This window comes from Zea mays, chromosome 9 (genome assembly GCF_902167145.1).
Source record: "Zea mays cultivar B73 chromosome 9, Zm-B73-REFERENCE-NAM-5.0, whole genome shotgun sequence".
NCBI lineage: Eukaryota > Viridiplantae > Streptophyta > Magnoliopsida > Poales > Poaceae > Zea > Zea mays.
In genome coordinates this window covers 155,708,303-155,730,987 of record NC_050104.1, presented here as the reverse complement: position 1 = coordinate 155,730,987, position 22,685 = coordinate 155,708,303, and the positions used below count along the sequence as shown (strand labels likewise).

Here is a 22,685-nt window from a genome sequence, read left to right as displayed (position 1 = left end):
TATTTCATACTTTCTTCAATAACAAGGATTCATGTTCGGAATGACTTACAGGAAGAAACACCAGAGGCTGGGAAGCAATAGCAGACAAGAACACGTTACATCAATGTAAACGTCGGCTTTACATGTCCAATTATTAACCAGCCAGATTTCAAGTACAACAAATACAGGTCTTTAAACAGCTGATCCTTAATGAAAAATGAAGCTTTATCCGTGCCCCCGTGACATGATGGCATTCAGTGCCTGCAACAGGCCCTTACCAAACCTCAGGGCGGAGCTCACCAGTAGCCGGGGGCATCCATTTCCCAGAGTTGTACACGCTCTCGCCGACCTTCCACCCTGGAACGTCTTTCATGATCCTCGCCTCCTCCTCAAGACACTTCTTCCACTCTTTGACAAATCTACATGCGCACCATGGACCTTAAGTGTTACGTGAATGCCAGAGAAAATATAACACCAACGATAATGGCAGACAGTAATTGCTTAGTACCTTTCATCCTCTTCTGCTTGGAGCATCGGCAGTATAGCACTGCGAGCAGCAATTTTCTCTTCTTTGAGCGCCCTGCATGCATGATTCCACCCCCATGAAGCTAAGACTGGTGAGCTAAAGGTATGTATAGCATGGGCACGGAAATCACATCAACTGATAGGTAGTAATTAGCACTTATCAAGGCTGGTGACGTAAAACACAAGCACATAACATGCAAAAACTCGCACAAGTACTAGCAAACACTGCAAAGCAATAAGGCATGACAACCAAGCATTCCAGCCGAAACTTGAATAGCAGCACAGCTAGTATCATGCCATAGCATATATATACCTTCGTAAATGAATCAGTTTGATAGCTCAAAAGTTATTATTAATACATGGAAAAGAGAAAAAAAACAGAAGTCCAGGTTATAAAAAAACATAACATAAGGAAGCAAGAGATAGGCTGGTAGTATTTGCAATTCGTTGTTCTGTAAGTATATATCCATTAAACAAAGGATAACAACCAACTTCGGTTCCTCAACTCGTCTCTGGGTTCAAACCAGTCTCTCACATCTTCAGATCGTTAATCACAACAATTCATAAGTTCATCTGCTCATATCAGTGGTTCTGCTTGGCTTAGCTAAAGTGATCAAACATGGCATTGGTTCACTGGCCCAGCTCTCCCCTGTGGAAACAGAGGTATATTGAAACATAATACAATCCATTCCTCTGTTTTCAATTTTATGACTTATCACTAGGTGCATCACAGACATACAAGCCAGCTTGCAGTTTTCTGCATGGTTCATCATGCACCTTCTCACTCGATTAATTTTGTGCCAACAGAAAAATGGTTGTGGCTCTTATGTTTCAATGTTTCTAAGTAAATAAAAGTAGTAATGGATGAACGATGAGGGACATAACAGATGGTGGTGTCCTGATACGCTCTTATCTTATCGAGGAAGAAAAGATTCAGGACAGGACGAAGAGAGGAGAGCAGTGTGAGGTGAGCTCGAGGATCCAACTCTGTCTCCACGGTCGCTAGGTGTGAAATTCTCGGGGGTGTGGTGAGAGTGAGGAACATCCAGCTCTTTATCTCCACCTGCTGCTGGTGTGAGTGTGACACTGTGATGATGGGGTGACTGTTTTCAAGTCGTCTGAATAATCGCGATTAGTCGTCCAAGTCGGTTTGGACCAATCACGATTAATCGTCCAAATCGTCCGACTAATCGTGATTAGTCGCCCAAGTCGGTCAGTCAGAACGACCAGCAAGTTGTCCGACTTGAAAACAATGTGGTCACACTGTCACATGCCTTTACCGCCATTGCCTGTAAAGGTTGCTGGCTAAGTCGCTATGCTCCTGGTGATGCCCCCCCTCCCCAGTCACAAAGGCTGCATGGCACGGCTTGCCAGAAGGTCCATTTCGCAGGGAATCAGGCTCTGTGCTGTGAGATTGGGCCATTGGGGCACCACATATGGGCTGGGTGCAGACAGCAGCAAATCAGATGTGTGGGCAGCAGCCTTGGTGAGCAATTGTGATTTGAGAAGCTGTCTGTGTGCAGAGAAGCTGCTTCAAACCGAGGCAAGCCTTTCCCCCCGCAAATGCAGAGAAGCTGCTTCAAACCTGTGGCTCAGCAAAAGGGGCTTAACAATATTTCAATGATCAATATTGAAGCCATCATTCTAATTCTCTCAATTCAACTCTACTGCCATAGCTAAATAATTTTAGCACACGAGTAGATGATATCCAAGATAATCCCAATACAGCTGAGTAACCAACTAAAATTTAGTTGCATATATAAAAGTCCACTGCATATCTCTGGCTCTCTGATTCATCATCTATTCACCTAAGATAGGCAGCATCGGCAACCATTTTTTCTTCTGTTAATTATGCATAATATGTGCAACCAAGAGAAGCTACATTGTAACACTAAGACAATGCATTCTTCACTAAACCACATTTTTCAGACACCACAGTATTTATATGAACAAACGTTAGTTGGAATGAGATTACTCATATATTAGCTACTAGACAGACAATTAAATTACAAGGATCTGGTTCCTCTGAAAACAGGAAACCATTAGTACTTTGTATAGGTTAATGTCACATCAGTTACATACGAACCCATTTCTGTGATTAGGAAACGTTGATGGGAACGTGTTACGTGCATTTGCGTACGAATCATAGTTAACCTATTTCCAAGCTTATAACATACTACCGCCAATTTCAAGCAAGCTGCCTGACAAAAAAAAGAGATGCCCACTTACCGGCGGACCTTGTTCCCCTGGCCGACCTGGTACATGCCATATGCGAAAGCACCGAAGGTGGTGAGGAAGATGGCGGTGGCGCTGGGCCCCGAGGTGGGGATCCGGCGGGCGAAGCGCACGGGCGCGAAACCGCCCGGCGGCGGCCCGTCCTGCACCACCGGCATCTCCTTGATGCTGGCCATCCCCGGCTTGTTCCGCACCAGGGACTCCGTCATCTTCGGTCCCGGATCCGGACGCCGGTACGCACGCTTGGCGGAACTAGAGCTCCCCGCGGGGATCAAACGAGCCGAGGCTGTCGCTAGGGTTAGTGGACCGTGTTGTGGGAGACGAGTAGACGACGGTGCGTTGTGAATTGGGATGGGATCGCGAATCCCCTCGGGCACCAGGACCTCGGTGAGAGAATTGACTCGTCAATTCAGAGGTCTCCAGGGCCTGTTTTGCAAGAGCGTCTCTTTGTTTAGTTAGTGAAAGGGAAAGAGAGTGCAGTTGGGCCTAGTTCTCAGGCCCAGTAGAAGGCTGATCGTGAATGGGCTCAACTCGTGGTGGTGGACTAGAGGAGATAACCAACCATCAGCATCCTCTCCCATTTTGTTTTTGTTTTTCCTCTGTCGCTTAAATAAAATTTACCTCAGGAAACTTTTAAATTCGTATGATATATATATAAGCGTATACTTGTATTGTATTACGAAAATAAAATCTGCAACAGCTCCACGTTCATTTTCGTGCATCTCTCTCACTGGGGCCGGCCATTGAGTTGGCGCGTTGCCTGCTTGCGCTAGGTCGGGCGTCGCAGCGCGAGCTTCGTTCCCAAACAAACTGAGCATGACCTTTCGCGTCGTCGGCGATGGCTCCGTGACTAGGACACGGTGCTTGTATGATTTCACAGAATGCTGTGACGCCTGGACCAGACGACGACCGAGTACAGCGACCGTGCTACCGTACCGTCCCCCAGAGATGTGGCTGTGGTGGCCGCGACGGCTGTCGGTGAGGGCCGGACCGCGCCGGCGCCATGCGGTGCAGTGCGGTAAACCTTTACCCGTCCTGAAACCTGGAGCGTGCACTCAGTTTCCCGCGTCGCGTGACCTGAGCCTGAGCCTGAGCGCCTGCCCTTGCGATCGCGCGACCCGCCAGGCGGTCGGCCACCGGAACACCGACCCACCCGTCCAGCCGTTCGCCCCGGGCGATGGGTGGAACACCGACCAGGCGATTCCCCGTCCCGTCGGTGCTCCCGGTAGGTGAACGAGACGACGAGAGATCTGCGATGCCCGCAGGCGCACCACCGCCCGCTACACGTCCGCGTGACTCGCTCTGACGCGCGGCACAAAGGCCGCGATCTCGGCGGTGCTGACGCTCGTGTGCGGCCACCAGCTAGCTCTTTCCCTCTGCCTCTGTGGACGAGTAAAAAACTGTTAACAGCTTGATTGACAGAATCACTTCTTCAGAAATTATCCGTTCACTTTTATATATACACAATCATGGATTATAGGATAATAATTTTTCCCATTCTTAGGCCCTATTTGGAACTTTTGAAGATAATAGAAAGTTCCAAACACCCCTCAGTTGATATCCAACTAATTGTTAAATACCTCACAACTAACAATTGTTTCGCTCAACTCAACTAATAATTTGTTAGTTGGCAATAAATAGAACGATCATATTTATGCAAAATGGTGCATGTATGTATGGTCACACGGAATACTTGGTGAGAAAAAAAGAACGATATGGGTTGCGAGTATAGATGGTCAAATGTGTCGTGTCTGACGAGTTAAATAGTGTTGAACCGGACCCAGAACGAGAGTCCTGCCGTATTTGGGCCGCTGTCTCGACCCGCAGTGTCGGCCCAGTCTAGCACGATTATATATTTTTTATTTTACAAACATAGTATACATATATTTAGATTTTTTATTCGTTATTTATAACAAACACACTGGAGTTCTACTCGTTAGCTTTCTTCGTGTCCGTGGACAGATTAATAGACCGGTCCGGCACGGCTAACAGGCCGACATATCATGCCTAGACCGCGTCTGTGGCACGTGGGCCGATCGGGTACGACTCGATTAGCTGTCAGGGCTAACGGGCCTATGCCGAGTCATGTTGGGCTGTTCGTTTGGTCAACTATAGCTGCAAGTATATATGTCCAAACGAGCGGCCCGGTCCGACACGGCCCTGGCACGACACGATTAGCGCACGACTCGTTTGACCCGTTTAATAGACGTGTCGTGCCGTGCCGGCACGGCACGATTAGCGCACGACCCGTTTAATAGATGTGTCATGCCGTGCCGGCACGACACTAAGGCCTCTTAGATGTGTCGTGTCGGCATGGTATGCCCGGGCAGCCCGTAGTGCCAGGGCTGGCCCGAGCACTACACCACAGGATCTCAGACATTCACAAACACAGTTAAAGCATACTAAAATAGTTAATATTGATCTGTTTAGTGCAATGTCTGCCTCATTAAAAACCTATATAGGTAAAAACTCACAAGAACAAGCACCCGATTAAGAAGTCTCAACCTCGTCGGAGACGTCGACTAGAGGAAGAAAAAGACAAACACCGAAAGCTTACCTTAACCAAATCCGTGACCGAACCACCAGCCAGGCAGCCACCAGGTGAGGTCGTGAGGGGAAGCCAGGGGGGCGTGAGGTGGAGCGGTGGAGGACCTGACCGAAGGCTGGAGCCCGGAGGTGAGAAGGCGGCGGAGTCGAATCGTCCCCAAATCGCCAGAAGGAGACGGAGAGAACGAGGGTGAGAGATAACGGGCGAGGCGACTAAGTGTGACGAGACGGGGCCCGATGGGGGAGGGGGCGACGAGATTTAAGTTAAGTGTGAAGCGTGTCTAAACGTGCTTCGAAGCTAATTGTATCGTGCCCGTGTCGGTCCAGCGTGCTCGACACTCGGCTCAGACACGGCACTAGCCATCGGGCCATGCCGACACAGGCCCCGCTCCAACCATGACGTGGCTAAGCACTACGGGCCGGCCCGATTAGCCCGTCATTCTTAGTCATCTATAGCTACAAGAATAAGGGAGCGATGCCTGGAAACCATAAATACTATATGTCCTTCCATGCGTCCTCTTAGCATACGACAAACATAACTACTAAAATTATCCGTCTGGTCTGCTCACATCGTATGGCCAACTGGAGGGTGCCTCCCTCGTGCCCTTACCTGCTGTAAAGCGAACAAAGAGATATATAGATGGGCGGTGCAGGCGCAGTTTTTCCATGCTACAAATCGTGTGCAGAGAGGGCAAGCGTGAGTTGCTTTGAGCAGATGGGCATGTGAGGATCGACCGACACCGACCAAGCGAGCAGGAGGAACATTGCGACCCGATCTCCGAAAGGTGAACTGTAATAAATAATAACCCGATTATTCTTATAATCCCTGCGCGAGGAGCTCGGATCTTGAACCGAGAGTGGCACCGACAGCATGTGCCACGCCCACGCACGACCTGATCTCGCGGCATGCATGGCCTGGCCTCACGAGGGCTTCGAGCAGCAGTGCGGCACCCCTGTCCTGCCCCGCCCCCTGCTTTTGGCGCGCGAGCCATCGGTTGCATACCTGCACTGCATTCTAAAGCAGATACTTTGCACCGCATTCCGAGTTTGATGACTGTGCTAGCTCGGTGGTTAGGGGAATAATTAGAAGAAAAAGAACTGGAAAAAGGGGACAAAGCTGACACTCAAGCAAGCATAAGAGTAAAGGATCGGACAAAAGATAAAACACAAGACGGTGTCCCGATGTTTAGACAATCAATCCTGTGAGGGTGCGATGTCACTTCAGTCGGGGGGGGTGCAGTGCATTGCAGACTGCAGACTGCACACTGCAGAGCAGAAGAAGCCGAGAGACTGGACGACGGATCAGGACTAGTTAATCGTCCGGTCCGGTAGCTGTCGTTTAAAAATCAGTTTCTTTCTCACGATGGCTAGAAATTGGGTGGTTGAAGAAGTATACTATAGTCTGCGATGATGCATGATTGGCCTCTCTTTAGCGAAACTGTCTAGTCTTGGTATCAAACGGAACAGGCCGTGTGTGGATACTTTATTATCAGATAAACATGATAAGGGGGAAAATAAAAGGAATAATCGTCCCCCGTTGTGAGACGATGATGCTCGTGGCAGGCGGCAGCTGCGACCAAGGATAAAGCTAAAGCAGCGGCGGTTGTCGCGCACGCACGTTCATGCGCCGAGAATTTCCGCAGGAGAAGGCACTCGGCCACTTGTAGTAGTAGAAAGAAGAAGAGAACAAAAAGAAAGCAGTGGTGGCGCGTAGATAGACGCCTCCACTGCTCCGGATCCGAGTCAATGATGAGTGATCGAGAGCAAGGAGCAATGAACTCCTCGCTGGATGACGATGCCACCGCACCCGCACCCGCACATGGGGATCTCTCGATCTGATCTCCCATCAGACTATCAGAGGAAATTCCTGCAAAGGTGCTACGAGCAAGCAATCCCCTACTGGCCATCTCGCCCACTTCGCTCTCTCTTTCCAAGTCGCAACGTCGTGAACAGCGGAAACAGGTCGGGGACAGTGTCCCCTCATCATCCGCCGCCATTCCTGCACCGCGTTATCCGTAGCGCCGGCCAGCCTAATCACGCCCGTCAAGTTGATGGCAGCCTTGTACCTGCGTCCTTCAACCCTGTCATGACTCATGAGGGCGACGCGTACTGCTCGGCCTGCACGGCCCTTGAATCCTGTACGTACGAAGCTGTTCTGTTCCCCTGGCCCAGCAGCACCGTGTCTCCCTCCCTCGGTCCCTCCGTACCAGAGCTGCGAAAGCACTAGCACAGCACAGCACAGCACAGGTGTTTAGACACGCAGACACAACGGCGGGTTTGCTTGGAAGAAGAATGTTCTCTCTCTCTCTCTTTCTTTTCCTTTAACCTCGCCGCGTCACCGACGACGCCTAGCTAGGCAAGCTCAATCGTGCAATCCTCCTTGCTGATCTTGGCAGGACCAACACGCACCCTACCCTACCCTCCCCGAAATCCTCAGAATGAACTAACTAAACCCTCATCCTCGCGCTCGCCCAGACGAAACCTACTACCGCGCGGATGTGTGCTTATCGCTTCGCCCCGTATCAAATCATCAGTGGTACCGTACCACCGACACATAACCGCATCGATGTGTTCTCTCCTCCTTGTGACTGAAGCCGGTTCTTTTTTAAAAAAAAGGACACGCAGGCATAATTAAATTGGCCCGTGACGTCGACACCGGCTCATGAAAACTCTGAAACGATGGATTAGAATTTATATAATCCGCATAAATGTCTCATATCTTTTAATGGATATTAAAGGAGTATGTATAAAAAAACTCAAGGGACGGTATTTTAGTAAAGAAACATCTCTAGCACGACCCTCTAAGTCTATATACAGTTCTATCCATATAACCCACATAAATGTGTCGTATCTTTAAAGGTTCTATTAAATAAGATACATTGACTTAGATACACTAGATTGTATGAATAAATTTTTTAGTTGTACCTAGTGTGGGGGATAGATATCCCCTGGGTCCACTAAAGAAGTAAAAGGCCTCACGAAAAGCCCAAGGGCCCAATAATTCGTAAGGTCATTCTTTCGTGGGCCTAGGGAAAGACAACCAATAAAGAAGACGTGAGACTGATTAGTGCAAACACAGGCGGCCCACAACGTCGAACGAATGAATCACAAACAGAGACCCGACTTTCCCGCGCTGAAGCCCCCATGCAACAGAGCCATGCGAGGATAAGTCGGCGAAGGTTACGTAGGGATAAACTCAAGAGGTTCACTATCTTTTAGCTACTTGTTGTTATCGTATCACATGTACTGCTCCACGGCCGAGTATATAAGGCCTAGGGGGCACCCCTTCAGATCGATCAACCCGGTTCTACTTAGCCACCCACAAAAAAACTCTCTGCAGAGAATCTTCTTGTAACCACGCTCATATACTCACCAGGACGTAGGGTGTTACGCACTTCTAAGCGGCCCGAACCTGCAAATCTTGTCCATTGTCCCTCGTGCGATCGGCACGAACCATTTTGCTACAGTCGTTGACACCGTCCTACTCCTAAAAACACCTCGAGGGGCAACCCCGGGTGTGCGGTCGGACCCAAAACACCGACAGCTGGCGCGCCAGGTAGGGGGTGTGTCGACGATCCAAGCTAGCTCAATGGCCGTCACCTTCCACAGCAAGATCACCATGCGTCCCGGATCCATATTCTGCTTCGGGACAATCTCATCCGTGGCGGACGAAGAAGGAATTCTACACCGCCTCGCGGATCTGCCGGAACAGAAGTCTCCTCCAACAAACTCCGAAAATGCTGGAAAGACGCTACCTCCGGGTCTTCGGAAAAAGATCGTCTCCGGGGAGGCTGGAGCTAGAAGCTCGCTGACCCGGAAGACTCCGCTGTCTACTTCCCCGACGAAAGAATGGACACAGGTCATGAGAAAGAAGGAGACCAGAGAGAGGCCAGTCGTTCTTCCCGTTCCTCCGACCTCAAAGGAGAACGGAAAGAAAGTCGCCACGGCAGCAATACCGTTCTACCCCGACGTCCTCTTCATCGGGAGGGCAGAGTCGCCCGCCGTCTCCGACGATGAACCGACCGTGCCCGGAGAAGAACCGCCTCAGCGAGAATCCCGCCGACGAAGGAACCGACGCAGGAACGTTCGACGACATCACGCAGCTGGAGAACGGGATCCGGAGCAGCCTGTCTCGCGAGACGAGGTCTCAGAGATAGGAGAAACTCCGGAAGAACGCGTCTTCAGAGAACGAAGGAACTCCCGACGACGTGATCGCCGTCGGACTCAGGAGCAAGCCGAGCAAGATGCAAGGCAACGACGCGGGAACCCGCTCTTCGGGCGCAACTTGAACCCTGACTTCGCCCGAGCTATGAACACGCCGAGCGAAGTCGGAGGCGTTCTAGCCCGGATAGCTGACGGACTTCCTCGGACCCCCGACGCCGAGGGATACCGGCGCCTGTTCACTCAGGCAGCCAACCATCTTCTACCGCTCGCTCACCCGCCGAACGATCTGCGACACGCCATCAACAGTCGCCGAGACGCGCGGAGCTCTATCAATGCTTCGCGCGAACGACGGCACGAGAACGAAATTCGCCGTCGGGAGGAGTATGACCGAGATCATGGCTTCCCGACTCAAAGCCAGGCCACCCGAACTGAGTCGGCAACAGCTTCAACTGGTGGAACCACCCGGGGACGGTCGAGGAACCACCACCGCCACTCCCCTCCCCGGGACGGACGACATCCTCGACGACAGGAGGACACGTGCGGAGTATCCGCCCTTACTCCGCGCCTTAGGGCCATCCAATGGCCTCCCAACTTCAAGGTATCCAATGTCGATAAATATGAACCTAAGCAGGATCCAGGGGGCTGGTTAGCCGTCTACACCACCGCTGCTCGGGCTGCCGGGGCATCCGAAGACGTCATGACTGCGTATCTGCCCATCGTCCTCGGGCAAGACGCGCTGCAGTGGCTACGACATCTACCCCGACACTGCATCGACGACTGGGGAGACTTCAGTCGACGTTTCACCGCCAACTTCCAGTCTCTCTCCGACAAGCCAGCGCAACCATGGGACCTCAAATCCATCAAGCGCCGGGGGGATGAGACTCTCCGGTCATACCTCAAAAGGTTCCAGACCATAAGAAACCGCATCCCCGAGGTCACGGAGGCGGCCGTGATCGAGGACTTCTACAGAGGATCTAACGACTCGGCTTTCGTCCGAGCCATACTGCAAAAGGCGTCGACTACCTCCGAGGAGCTGTTCCGGGAAGCCGACCTCTACATCACCGCTGACGAGCGGGCCCAGGACCTCATCGGAGGAACAAAGCCCACACCGGCAGCGCCACGACGCGACGCGAACCAGCTGCCCGACAAGCGCTGGGAGAAGAGGCCTCGCGAAGAGGTACACGCCGCCGGACCACCCGCCTCTCGCGCCCGAGGAGGACCTCGTGGAGGCGAACGCACGCTGGACGACATCCTCGACGCCCAGTGCCCGTACCACAAGGATATGCGCCACACTCTCCGCAACTGCCGGGATTTCAAGCACTCCGTCGGGCATGGCCGACCCTTCCAACCTCTACCACCTCCTCCGCCGAGGGGAGGACCAGATGAACCACGACAGCCCCATCAGCCGGAGGAGGGGGGGGAGGAGCATTCCCGCGCGTTGACAGGGAGGTCAACGTCATCTTCGGTGGACATGGGTCACAGGAAAACAAGAGACAACAAAAGCTCAACGACCGCCAGATACTGGTGGCGACCACCGGCCCTCCCGCCCCGTACCGGTGGTCGGAGCACCCAATCACGTTCACTCGGGAGGATCAATGGCTCAACTTCGACCACCCAGGCAAATACCCGCTCCTCGTCGATCCGGTGATCCGAGAGAGCCGGGTGAAGAAGGTGTTAGTGGACGGGGGGAGCAGCATCAATGTCACCTTCCCCCGTACGCTCCAAGGCTTGGGAGTTCACCTCAAAGAGCTCCACGAGTCAGATACTCCTTTCTTCGGCATCGTGCCGACAGAAGGGGAATACCCGCTGGGCCACATCTACATGCCGGTCACCTTCGGGACCCCAAATAACTACAGAACCGAGTTCCTGAGGTTCGAGGTGGCGAACTTCGACTGCGGGTACAACGCCATCATCGGGAGGCCGGGGCTGGCCAAATTCATGGCCATCCCACACTATACGTACATGATACTGAAGATGCCGGGGCCGCAAGGAATCATAACTGTGCGCGCCGACTTCCAAGGCGCCGCAGAATGTTTCCGAGTGGCCATCCAAGCAGCCCTCACCACCAAGCCGTCAACGGTTCCTTCTACACCGGCGAACTCTAAGCCTGAAGAAGACCTCGCCGTGCCGGCAAACAAAGCCCAGGCCGCGACCTCTATGCGGCCGACTGAAGACACCAAGCGGATCAACCTGGGGTTTGCTGATGAGCGCAAGGCGGCCATCATCAGCTCTAGTTTAAATGACAAATAGGAAAGCGCGCTCGTCCAGTTCCTGCAAGATAACCGAGACGTATTCGCATGGCAACCTGCGGATATGCCGGGAGTCCCGAGGGAGTTGGCCGAGCACAACTTGAAAGTCTATCCTCAGGCGAGGCCGATCCGGCAAAAGCTGCGTCGTTTCACGCCCGACAAGAGAGAGGCCATTCGTGCCGAGTTAGCCCGCTTGGTCGCGTCCGGATTTATTAGAGAAGTATTACACCCCGAGTGGTTAGCCAACCCTGTTCTTGTACTCAAAAAGAATAAAGTGGATTGGCGCATGTGCGTCGACTATACTGATCTCAACAAACACTGTCCGAAGGATCCCTTCGGGCTCCCGAGGATAGATCAGGTGGTGGATTCCACCGCTGGATGTTCTATGCTGTCTTTCTTAGATTGCTATTCCGGGTATCATCAGATTAGTTTGGCAAAAGAAGACGAGGAAAAAACGGCGTTCATCACCCCGTTTGGTGCTTTCTGTTATACCTCCATGTCGTTCGGCCTCAAAAACGCTGGAGCGACTTATCAGAGAGCTATTCAAACATGCTTAGCCGATCACTGGGTCAAGCGTGTGGAGGCTTACGTAGACGACGTGGTGATTAAAACGGAGAATCCGGAAAACTTCATCGAAGACTTACAGCTGGTTTTCAACAGCCTGAGAAGATATAGATGGAAGCTCAATCCTGAAAAATGCGTCTTCGGGGTACCAGCGGGAAAATTACTCGGATTTATTGTCAGCCACCGGGGAATTGAAGCTAATCCAGATAAGATTGAAGCTATCATGAAGATGGAAGCTCCTCGATCGCAAAAGAAGGTTCAGCGACTCACTGGATGTATGGCAGCCTTGAGCAGATTCATATCCAGGCTGGGAGAAAAAGGCCTGCCATTCTATAAACTGCTGAAGAAGGTGGATAAGTTTCAATGGACTTCAGAGGCATAAGAAGCTCTAGACGCACTGAAGAAATTCCTGACAACACCGCCAGTATTGAAACCGCCCCGGCGAGCTACGCCGACTCAGCCGGCTGAAGATCTGCTGCTATATATCTCTTGCACGACTCACGTGGTAAGCACTGCGTTGGTAGTCGAGCGAGTGGAAGAAGGGCATGCCTACCCGGTACAACATCCTGTCTACTTCATCAGTGAGGTTCTAGGCCCATCGAAGAAAAAGTATCCTCAAGTTCAGAAGCTATTATATGCAGTACTTCTGACTGCCCGCAAGCTGCGCCACTACTTTGACGATCACAAAGTCACAGTAGTTACTGGTTTTCCGATAGGGGACATTCTTCACAACAAGGAAGCCATTGGTCGAATAGCCAAGTGGGCTTGCGAGTTGGGGTCCCATGATATCGAGTTCCGACCTCGCACTGCCATCAAAACTCAAGCACTGGTCGACTTCGTATCAGAGTGGACAGAACAGCAAGTGCCGGATAATCCAGAAACGGCAGAAGTATGGCGAATGTATTTTGATGGCTCGCTAAAGCTGCAGGGAGCAGGAGCAGGAATTCTTTTCACTGCACCTGGAGGCGAGCACCTCAAGTATGCTCTCCAGTTGCTATTCCCGGCCTCTAACAATGCTGCCGAGTATGAAGCTTTGATACACGGATTAAACATCGCCATATCACTGGGTGTCAAGAGACTGATGGAGTACGGAGATTCTCTGGTAGTCATCAGTCAGATAAACAAGGAATGGGATTGTTCAAGTGATTCAATGGGAAGATACTGCGCCGCCGTCCGAAAGCTAGAAGATAAATTCGAAGGTCTGGAGTTTCATCATATAGAAAGAGATCGGAACACGGCGGCTGATGTACTGTCCAAGCTTGGATCCGGTCGGACTCAAGTCCCGCCCGGGGTCTTCGTGCAAGAAATTCTCCAGCCGAGCATCTCAACGGATCAAATAGAAGAGTGCATTATCATAGATCAACCCGAGTCAGACTCTGATGACTGGAGGCAACCGATTATTAAATATATAAAGAATGAAGAAGAGCCAGATGACAAGAACTCGGCAGAGCGCATTGCCAGACAATCAGCTCACTATACACTCATTGGGGAGGTATTATACAGGAGGGGCGCGTCAGGCGTCCTCATGAAGTGCGTACTCCCGTCCACCGGGAAGCAACTTCTGGAGGAAGTCCATGCAGGGCAGTGTGGAGTACACGCAGCATCCAGAACATTAGTCGGGAAGGTTTTCAGGTCAGGATTCTATTGGCCGACGGCGAAGAATGATGCAGCCGAGTTAGTTCAGAGATGCGAAGCTTGCCAATACCTGTCGAAGCAACAGCACATGCCAGCGCAGCAGCTACAAACCATACCAGTAACTTGGCCTTTCGCATGCTGGGGATTGGATATGATTGGACCTTTCAAGAAAGCTCAAGGAGGATACACCCATGTATTGGTGGCAATTGACAAATTCACTAAATGGATAGAGTTCCAGCCCATTGCCTCTTTAACCTCTGCTAAAGCCATGGAATTCATACAAAGCATAATATTCAGATTTGGGATACCAAACAGTATCATCACTGACTTGGGATCCAACTTCACCAGTTCAGAATTCTTTGACTTCTGCGAGCAAAAAAGCATTCAGATCAAGTATGCATCTGTAGCCCATCCGAGAGCCAACGGGCAGGTTGAGCGAGCCAACGGAATGATATTGGAGGCACTTAGAAAAAGGGTCTTTGATAAAAATGAAAAATTCGCAGGAAAATGGATAAGAGAATTGCCTTATGTTGTTTGGAGCTTGAGAACCCAACCTAGCCGGGCCCTGCATGGAAACACTCCTTTCTTCATGGTCTATGGGTCGGAGGCAGTGCTACCTGCTGATCTCAAGTTTGGGGCGCCAAGATTGATCTTCGAAAGCATAGCAGAAGCCGAAGCCACTAGGCTGGAGGATATTGACGTACTTGAGGAAGAACGACTGAATGCAGTGATTCAATCAGCACGATACCAGCAGACTCTAAGGCGCTACCACGACAAAGCTGTGCGGCAACGTTTCTTTTCGATGGGAGACCTCGTCCTCCGCCGAATTCTAACGGGGGAGGGACGGCACAAGTTATCACCCTTATGGGAAGGACCTTTCGTAGTAGCAGAAGTCACTCGTCCCGGATCATATCGCCTCACCCAAATGGATGGCACGGAAATTGGGAACTCCTGGAACATAGAGCACCTCCGAAAGTTCTACCCCTAGCTGTATTTCAAAACAGCCGGAGCGACCATGTATTCTGTATAATGGAAATACGTCATCAATAAAGAGAGATTTCAAAGATACTTGGCTCATTTATGATTGACTTGCATTCTTACTTAACTCGGGGTGACCACTATGCCCTACAAACGGAGCAATCGACTTAAGTCGGCAACGACTTAAGGTGGTGCAACATGCTCACGCTTACTTAACTCGGGGTGACCACTATGCCCTACAAACGGAGCAATCGACTTAAGTCGGCAACGACTTAAGGCGGTGCAACATGCTCACGCTTACTTAACTCGGGGTGACCACTATGCCCTACAAACGGAGCAATCGACTTAAGTCGGCAACGACTTAAGGCGGTGCAACATGCTCACGCTTACTTGACTCGGGGTGACCACTATGCCCTACAAACGGAGCAATCGACTTAAGTCGGCAACGACTTAAGGCGGTGCAACATGCTCACGCTTACTTAACTCGGGGTGACCACTATGCCCTACAAACGGAGCAATCGACTTAAGTCGGCAACGACTTAAGGCGGTGCAACATGCTCACGCTTACTTAACTCGGGGTGACCACTATGCCCTACAAACGGAGCAATCGACTTAAGTCGGCAACGACTTAAGGCGGTGCAACATGCTCACGCTTACTTTACCTAGGGTGACCACTATACCCTACTAACGGAGTTACCGGCTAAAAAGTCATTGACGGCTTAAATCGGTATAGCATACTCGCGCTCATGCAGTTCAAGGGATGATCTCCATATCCCGCAAACAAACTTCATAATCATCGTGCAGCGTTACCACAAACTTGCAAACTAATAAATTCTGATACAATAAGGGAGTAATCACGTCATTTGAATGACAAGCCGATAACCTCTAACGAGTACTTGATCATGCTAACTGCGCGCTCAGAGCACGCGAACTGTTTCTTTATTTTCCAATGTCTTTCTCAGGAACGACTGACGAAGAAGGACAATTCGAGGAATCAGGGGCAGCATTCACATCGGCTCTTATATCTTCAGGGACAACCACGCCGGGTCTTCTCATCAAGATTCGTCCCGCCCGAATGGCCTTGTCCAGGGCCTTATCGCGCTGAGCTTTGAAAGTGACAGCAGCTTCTTCAGCAACTTTAACAGCCTGTTGAGCAGTTTCTAACTCCTGAGCAATGGATTTCTTAGAAGCTCGGAGTCCCTTGATGGTGGCGTCCTTTGCCGATAGCAACTGTGTAAGGCGGGCCACTTCGTCCGAGGATTCTTGCAGTTGACGGCGCTGGTTGTCAAGCTCCTCCATCGTAAAACGGTGGCTCCTCTCCAAGATGGTCAGCGAGTTGCTGGAATCTCGGTACAATCTGTCCAAGTTGTCGCGAGAAGCAGCAAAGATGCGTTTTTCTTCCTACAAGCAAAAATCAACTCATTCAGAATCCAAGAGCATGATAAGGCGAAGCACGGGTTCGTAAGCTACCTTCTCAGAGTCAAGCTGAGCATGAAGAGAAGAACTCAGAGCGTTGGCATCATCCAAAGCTGCAGAGACTTGACTCAACTCGATCTGACTTTGAGAATATCTCTCCTCGAAGTCAGCGCATCGTCGAGCCATTTCAGCTTGATCTTGGGAAAGTTTTTCTTCAAGAACTGTGATCTGCCGAGTCATCCCTATCAAGAGGCATTCAAACAAAATGAGGTCAGAAGGTAAAACAACCCACGGGCAAGAACAAAGAAGAAGAAGAAAGGACACTAACCAGCATTAGTGACCTCCAACTCAGATACACGACCCCGAAGCAACACCGGATTCCAACGCTCAAGAGATGAAGCCACCTCCGGGATGGAAGCACCCTGCGACTTCAGCTGACCGACCATTCCATCCACCAAAGCCTGATAAGAAGAGCGGATGAACATAATGGCAACAATTCATGCAACATAAAGATCAAATTAAAGCACAGTACAGCACCTGGAAGTTGGAAAAAAATGAAGGGATCCCCAAGTCAGGAGAAATCGGATGATGACCAGGTGCCACACCACCACCCGAAGCAGCTTGCAGCAGACCAGCAGGGACGAGCTCAGTACATTCAGCAGAGCCTAACGCCAGACCAGTGGGGATGCTGCCCTCTAAAGCGACCCCCTGATCCGGAGTTTGAGCCACCATTATGCCGCCAGAGTGTGGAGGTGAACCCACATGAACATCCATGGAAGTGCAGGAGGGAGACCTCGCTCGGACACCCTCGGGGGCTGGGTCAAGGTTGGCACTGCCCACTCGAGCCGGGTCACCCCCGGCAACACCCTCGGGGGCTGGGTAGTGGCCTACACTCCTCACCTGAGCTGAGTCCTCCCCGGCGACACCCTCGGGGACTGGGCACATGTCAGCGCTATTCAAGGGATCCAAGCTCTCTGCCGTGACCACCTCTAAGGTTGACGGGCCTTCAGCTACTTCCATAGGGTCAGGACGATCCAAATCATCATCCCGACCCTCGAGATCGTGCTCTAAGGTCGACGAGGCACGGGACGACCTCAACCCAGCATCTGGCACGGCTGCACAAGTTTCTATTGCATCAACGTCTGCAGGTTCCAACAACAAGTTATCAGGGACCATATCCTCTAGAGCTTGATCAAAATTGGCCATGGACAGTTCTTGCAGACCAATAAGAGCAGACAAGGCAGGAGAAGGAACCCCACTACTACCACCGCTAGCGACGAACTGCCGACTGTTTTTCCGAGTTAATGGAGTTTCATTCTCTTCCTCCTCATCTTCCACAGCAACAGCACAAACAGCATCCTCATTGGGGTCAGCAGCAGGCGGAGCACACCCATTGGGATCAATGTCAGCAAGGCCAGTTGCAGTCATTTCTTCGGCAGCAGGAGCTAAGGTGCTGGCATCCTCGTCAAAGCTGGACACTCGCCGGAGGCGTCTTCTTTTCTTCTTCTGCTCATCAGCAGAAGGCTCGGACTGACTGGTTCGGCTAGGACGCCTCGGGCGAGTATTGACAGGTTTCGAGACATCCAAGGTCGCATCAACCTCTGGAAGGGGCACCACTGCCAATGTACCATCAGGAGCAGTATCAGATGAATCCTCAGCTAGCAGATCGAGCATGTCATTTATGTCTGCATCACTAGGGTTCAGGGGCACTTCAAAATAAATCTGCCGTTCATCATCAGGTATCTCCCCGAGCGAAGCAACTAAGGAACGGACCTCTTCAGCAGAAGGTCGCACTCTAAGACCCAAATTGCTATCTGTCACGGGCGGATTGGACACAAAAAGAGTGAAATCTTTGGGAGAAGGCAGGTTCCAAGCCGAGTATGCCACTGGAGCACCAACGTTTGAAACTTTACCTCTGAGGATCATTTCGAGTCGGCTCACCAAATCAGCAGAAGGAATTCTCCTATTGGTAACTCGGGTTGAGTCGGCCAGCCCTCGGTAAAGATATGCTGGATAGGCCCTGTCTTTCAGCGGCTGAATGTTTTTGAAAACAAAATCTGTGACCACAGCTTCGGCAGTCAGACCTCTCTCTTTCAGTAATCCAACTTCAGTAAGCAACACGCCTGCCTCGGCCACTTCTTGGTCCGTGGGAGACTCAGTCCAACTCGGAGTACGAACGTCCGGCTGTCTTCCTGAGCGGGAAGGGAGAGAATTTCCATAATTATCCATTATAAACCACTCCAGACGCCAACCTTTAATGCTGTCTTTGAGGGGTATCTCGAGATACTCGGTCTTCCGCCCACGGCGCATCTCTAAACTTGCACCTCCGACCAACTGATGTTGCCCCCCGGCCATCCCAGGACGGCAGTGATACAGATATTTCCATAAACCAAAGTGCGGCAGCACGCCGAGATAAGCTTCACAAAGGTGAACGAAAATAGAGATTTGGAGAATGGAGTTAGGGTTCAAGTGAGTCAGGTTGATGTGATAAAAATCAAGGATGCCACGGAAAAAAGGAGATATGGGAAGGCCGAGGCCGCGAAGAAGGAAAGGAGTGTAAACCACTGACTCGTGGGTATCTTCGGTTGGGACAGTAGTCCCGTGGCAAGCCCGCCAAGAACAGAGTTCCCGTGGAGGGAGAACCCCGATGGAAACAAGGCGGAAAAGCTCAACTTCAGAAATCACAGACATATGGTTACCTGCGAAGGGTAACTGACTGTTGGGGTCGATGGCGGGGATCACCGCGGCAGACGAGTTCGCAGTCTTCCTCTTGGGCGCCATCTTGCTTCTCGCTGGCGAAACAGAGTAAGAGGCGAGTGGCAGAGAAGACTCAGATGCGGAAATGCAAGAACTAGGGCACGGAAAGCAAAGGCGGCTAAAAGCGCGACTCTTAAGGGATTTTCTTGAGCCAGATACCCTTTCAAAAAGTGCCCAGTCATCACACGGCGGTCATCTCCGAAATCCCAGCATGCCACGTGGATATCCAACAGTTATTTCCAAGAAAGCCAATGTGCCACCTCATCACTCGGTCATTTTCCTCAAAGTAACTTGAGAAGCTGGCTATCACTCGGCGCTGCCTCTAAAACGCCGACCACGTGTTCAATCGCTCGGCATTACTTCTAAAAATGCCGACGCCGACCTTCAAATCACTCGGCGCTGCCTCTAAAACGCCGACCACGTGTTCAATCGCTCGGCATTACTTCTAAAAATGCCGATGCCGACTTTCAAATCACTCGGTGCTACCTCTAAAACGCCGACCACGTGTTCAATCGCTCGGCATTACTTCTAAAATGCCGACGCCGACCTTCAAGTCACTCAGCGTTGCCTCTAAAACGCCGACCACGTGTTCAAACGCTCAGCATTACTTCTAAAATGCCGACGCCGACCACGTGCTCAATCGCTCGGTGTTGACTCTAAAATGCCGAACGCCGACTTTCAATCACTCGGCGTGTCCTTTAACACACCAACCACGTGTTCAAACGCTCAGCATTACTTCTAAAATGCCGACACCGACATTCAATCACTCGACGTTATTTCTGAAATGCCGGCCCCGTATTTTGTCGCTTGGCATTACTTCTAAAATGCCGATGCCGACCTCCTATCATTCGGCATTGCCTCTAAAACGCTGGTCTTGTGTTCGATTGCTCAGTGTTACTTCTAAAACGCTGATGTCAATCTTCACATCGCTCGACGTTGTTTCTACTATATCAAAAGAATCAGTTCAACGTTCAGCAAAAGCAATGACAAGTCATCAAAAAGGGGGGATAAACGACAGTCTTCATTAAAGGGAAGTTAACGAGTTTACAAACCAACTCTTCACGAGTTGGTACTTCCCTAATTCTACTCTACATTACTACTACTACTAAACTACAATATACTACTCTACATTACTACTACTACTAAATTACACTAATTACTACTACATTATTCTAGCTATACTAAACTATACTAATATCTAAGAAGACCAGTGGCGTCTAGCCACTGGCCCTGCCCCTGCCGCCGCCGCCGCCCTTGGTGCTGCCCCTGCTGCTGCCCTTGGTGCTGCCCCTGCTGCTGTCGCCCTTGGTGCTGTCCCTGCTGCCGTCGCCGCCGCCCCTGCCACTGCCGCTGCCGTCACCGTCGCCGTCGTCGTCGTCGTCGTCGTCGTCTTCACCCTCGTCGCCGCCGTCCGAGTCCTCCTCATCCGAGGAGTACTCCGACTCATCCGAGCCTTCGAGCCCGGAGTGCTCGACGGCCCGGATGTACGTCCAGACCTCCGCGGCTATCCCCTGGGAGTCGTCCGAGTCATCGGACGACGCCGGGGGAGAGACGGGGGCCGGAGACCCCTCGGACTCGGAGGAGAACTCCTCCTCCGAGTATTCCGAGTCACCGAAATCCTCCGATGGAGGAGTCGGCTCGCGCTTGCGCTTGTTGTTCTTGCCCATGGCGGAAGTAGACAGAGGGAAGGAAAAGAAGGCAGTAAGGAGCAGCGAAGAGATGTGAAGAAACCAGAGAAGCAAAAGGGTTATTTATAGAAGGGAAAGGCAACCGCTCACTTCTAACCGCGGTCACTGAACAGTCGCAAGGCATTCAATAAGCACTTCCACCCACCCGAAGACACGTCAGACGGCGGACGCCGTTTCATGCAACACTACACCCATTGGGACTCCAGTCAACAGCGCAAAGGATATGATTACACTAGCCGTCCCATCGCATTACTACTCAGAGGCAACCGGCTAAAACACTCAGCGTACCAAGCCGTCCCTTGCCCACACCCATTGGGGGGGACGCCCAGGAATTATCAGTATATTTTTCAAACGGTCACATCCGTGCAGGGCATGCAGTGAATACCTCAAGACAAAAATGAGATACCAGTGAGGATCAGAGGAAAGCCAAATATAACCAGCAAAATACAAGATATGGCCGACAGAAGCGACGTGAAGACTAGACAGAGAACGTCCGTCAAACGTCCAATCAATCGCAGAAGCAAATAAATTGCACTACCTAGCAAGATATGGATGGATTGCAAACTCGGCTGCTAAAGACAAAATATACGCTGACCTTGGCAGCAAAATATTGATGACATAATGCTGACCTCCAAAGCATAATGCAAAATAGCCTCATGCCAGTTTCCACGAGTGAAAGGAAGACCTTCGAATGGATTATCCTTAAAAAATCCATTTGAAGGTCGGGGGCTACACCCATTGGGTGCACCTCCGGTGCACCCCATGGAATATTATTCTAAACCAGTATAGCGCCGACTTCTAAGGAGTAGAGCAAGATTGAAAAGACTAATCCTCAACCGAGATGCAGGAGCGCGAATGGAGATAACCTTTGGAAGAAGATCTTCGAGTAGATTATCTTCCAAAATCTACTCAAAGGTCGGGGGCTACACCCATTGGGTGCACCTTCGGTGCACCCAATGAAGTCCGGAGTCTTACAATCCAAAATGCCGACCTCTAAGGCACAAGCACAAAACCAAACTTTGGTCGGACGAGTGATCAGAGCCAGAGAAGACAGCAGGAAGTCATTTTCTGGACCTTGGATCTTTGAGTTGATTACCTCTAAATCAACCCAAAGATCGGGGGCTTGTGGGGGATAGATATCCCCTGGGTCCACTAAAGAAGTAAAAGGCCTCACGAAAAGCCCAAGGGCCCAATAATTCGTAAGGTCATTCTTTCGTGGGCCTAGGGAAAGACAACCAATAAAGAAGACGTGAGACTGATTAGTGCAAACACAGGCGGCCCACAACGTCGAACGAATGAATCACAAACAGAGACCCGACTTTCCCGCGCTGAAGCCCCCATGCAACAGAGCCATGCGAGGATAAGTCGGCGAAGGTTACGTAGGGATAAACTCAAGAGGTTCACTATCTTTTAGCTACTTGTTGTTATCGTATCACATGTACTGCTCCACGGCCGAGTATATAAGGCCTAGGGGGCACCCCTTCAGATCGATCAACCCGGTTCTACTTAGCCACCCACAAAAAAACTCTCTGCAGAGAATCTTCTTGTAACCACGCTCATATACTCACCAGGACGTAGGGTGTTACGCACTTCTAAGCGGTCCGAACCTGCAAATCTTGTCCATTGTCCCTCGTGCGATCGGCACGAACCATTTTGCTACAGTCGTTGACACCGTCCTACTCCTAAAAACACCTCGAGGGGCAACCCCGGGTGTGCGGTCGGACCCAAAACACCGACACCTAGTGTTTGTAGAACCGCAACGTAGTATCTAGGTTGGTCACCCAGCGTTCAAGATTATAATAAAGAATTCGAGATAAATGATTGCCTGGAAACAGCATACAATAATTTATTTATACCACGAGTTCTTTACCATATCTTTCTCAGCGTATGTCACATCAATTTATTGAAACTGACTATGAAACTCCGCTAATAAAACAATGCCATCCAT

At 51.0% G+C, this 22,685-nt stretch overlaps 2 protein-coding genes across 2 annotated transcripts; both read right to left on the bottom strand.

Annotated features, from left to right (window-relative positions):
- On the bottom strand, positions 1–3,160 carry LOC100282030 (NADH-ubiquinone oxidoreductase B16.6 subunit). The gene is given in 3 exon segments (NM_001154943.2): positions 1–398; positions 488–559; positions 2,734–3,160. Coding segments are annotated over 3 exon segments (432 nt in total). The 5' UTR covers positions 2,949–3,160; the 3' UTR covers positions 1–253.
- Positions 3,161–3,291: 131 nt separating this feature from the next.
- LOC109942666 (uncharacterized) lies at positions 3,292–6,198 on the bottom strand. Its single transcript, XM_020544807.2, has 3 exons — positions 6,094–6,198; positions 5,297–5,499; positions 3,292–4,121 (listed from the first exon to the last, which is right to left on the bottom strand). Exons 1-3 carry the CDS (start codon positions 6,196–6,198, stop codon positions 3,614–3,616), a joined length of 816 nt encoding a protein of 271 aa, XP_020400396.1. The 3' UTR covers positions 3,292–3,613.
- Between the last annotated feature and the right edge of the window lie 16,487 nt (positions 6,199–22,685).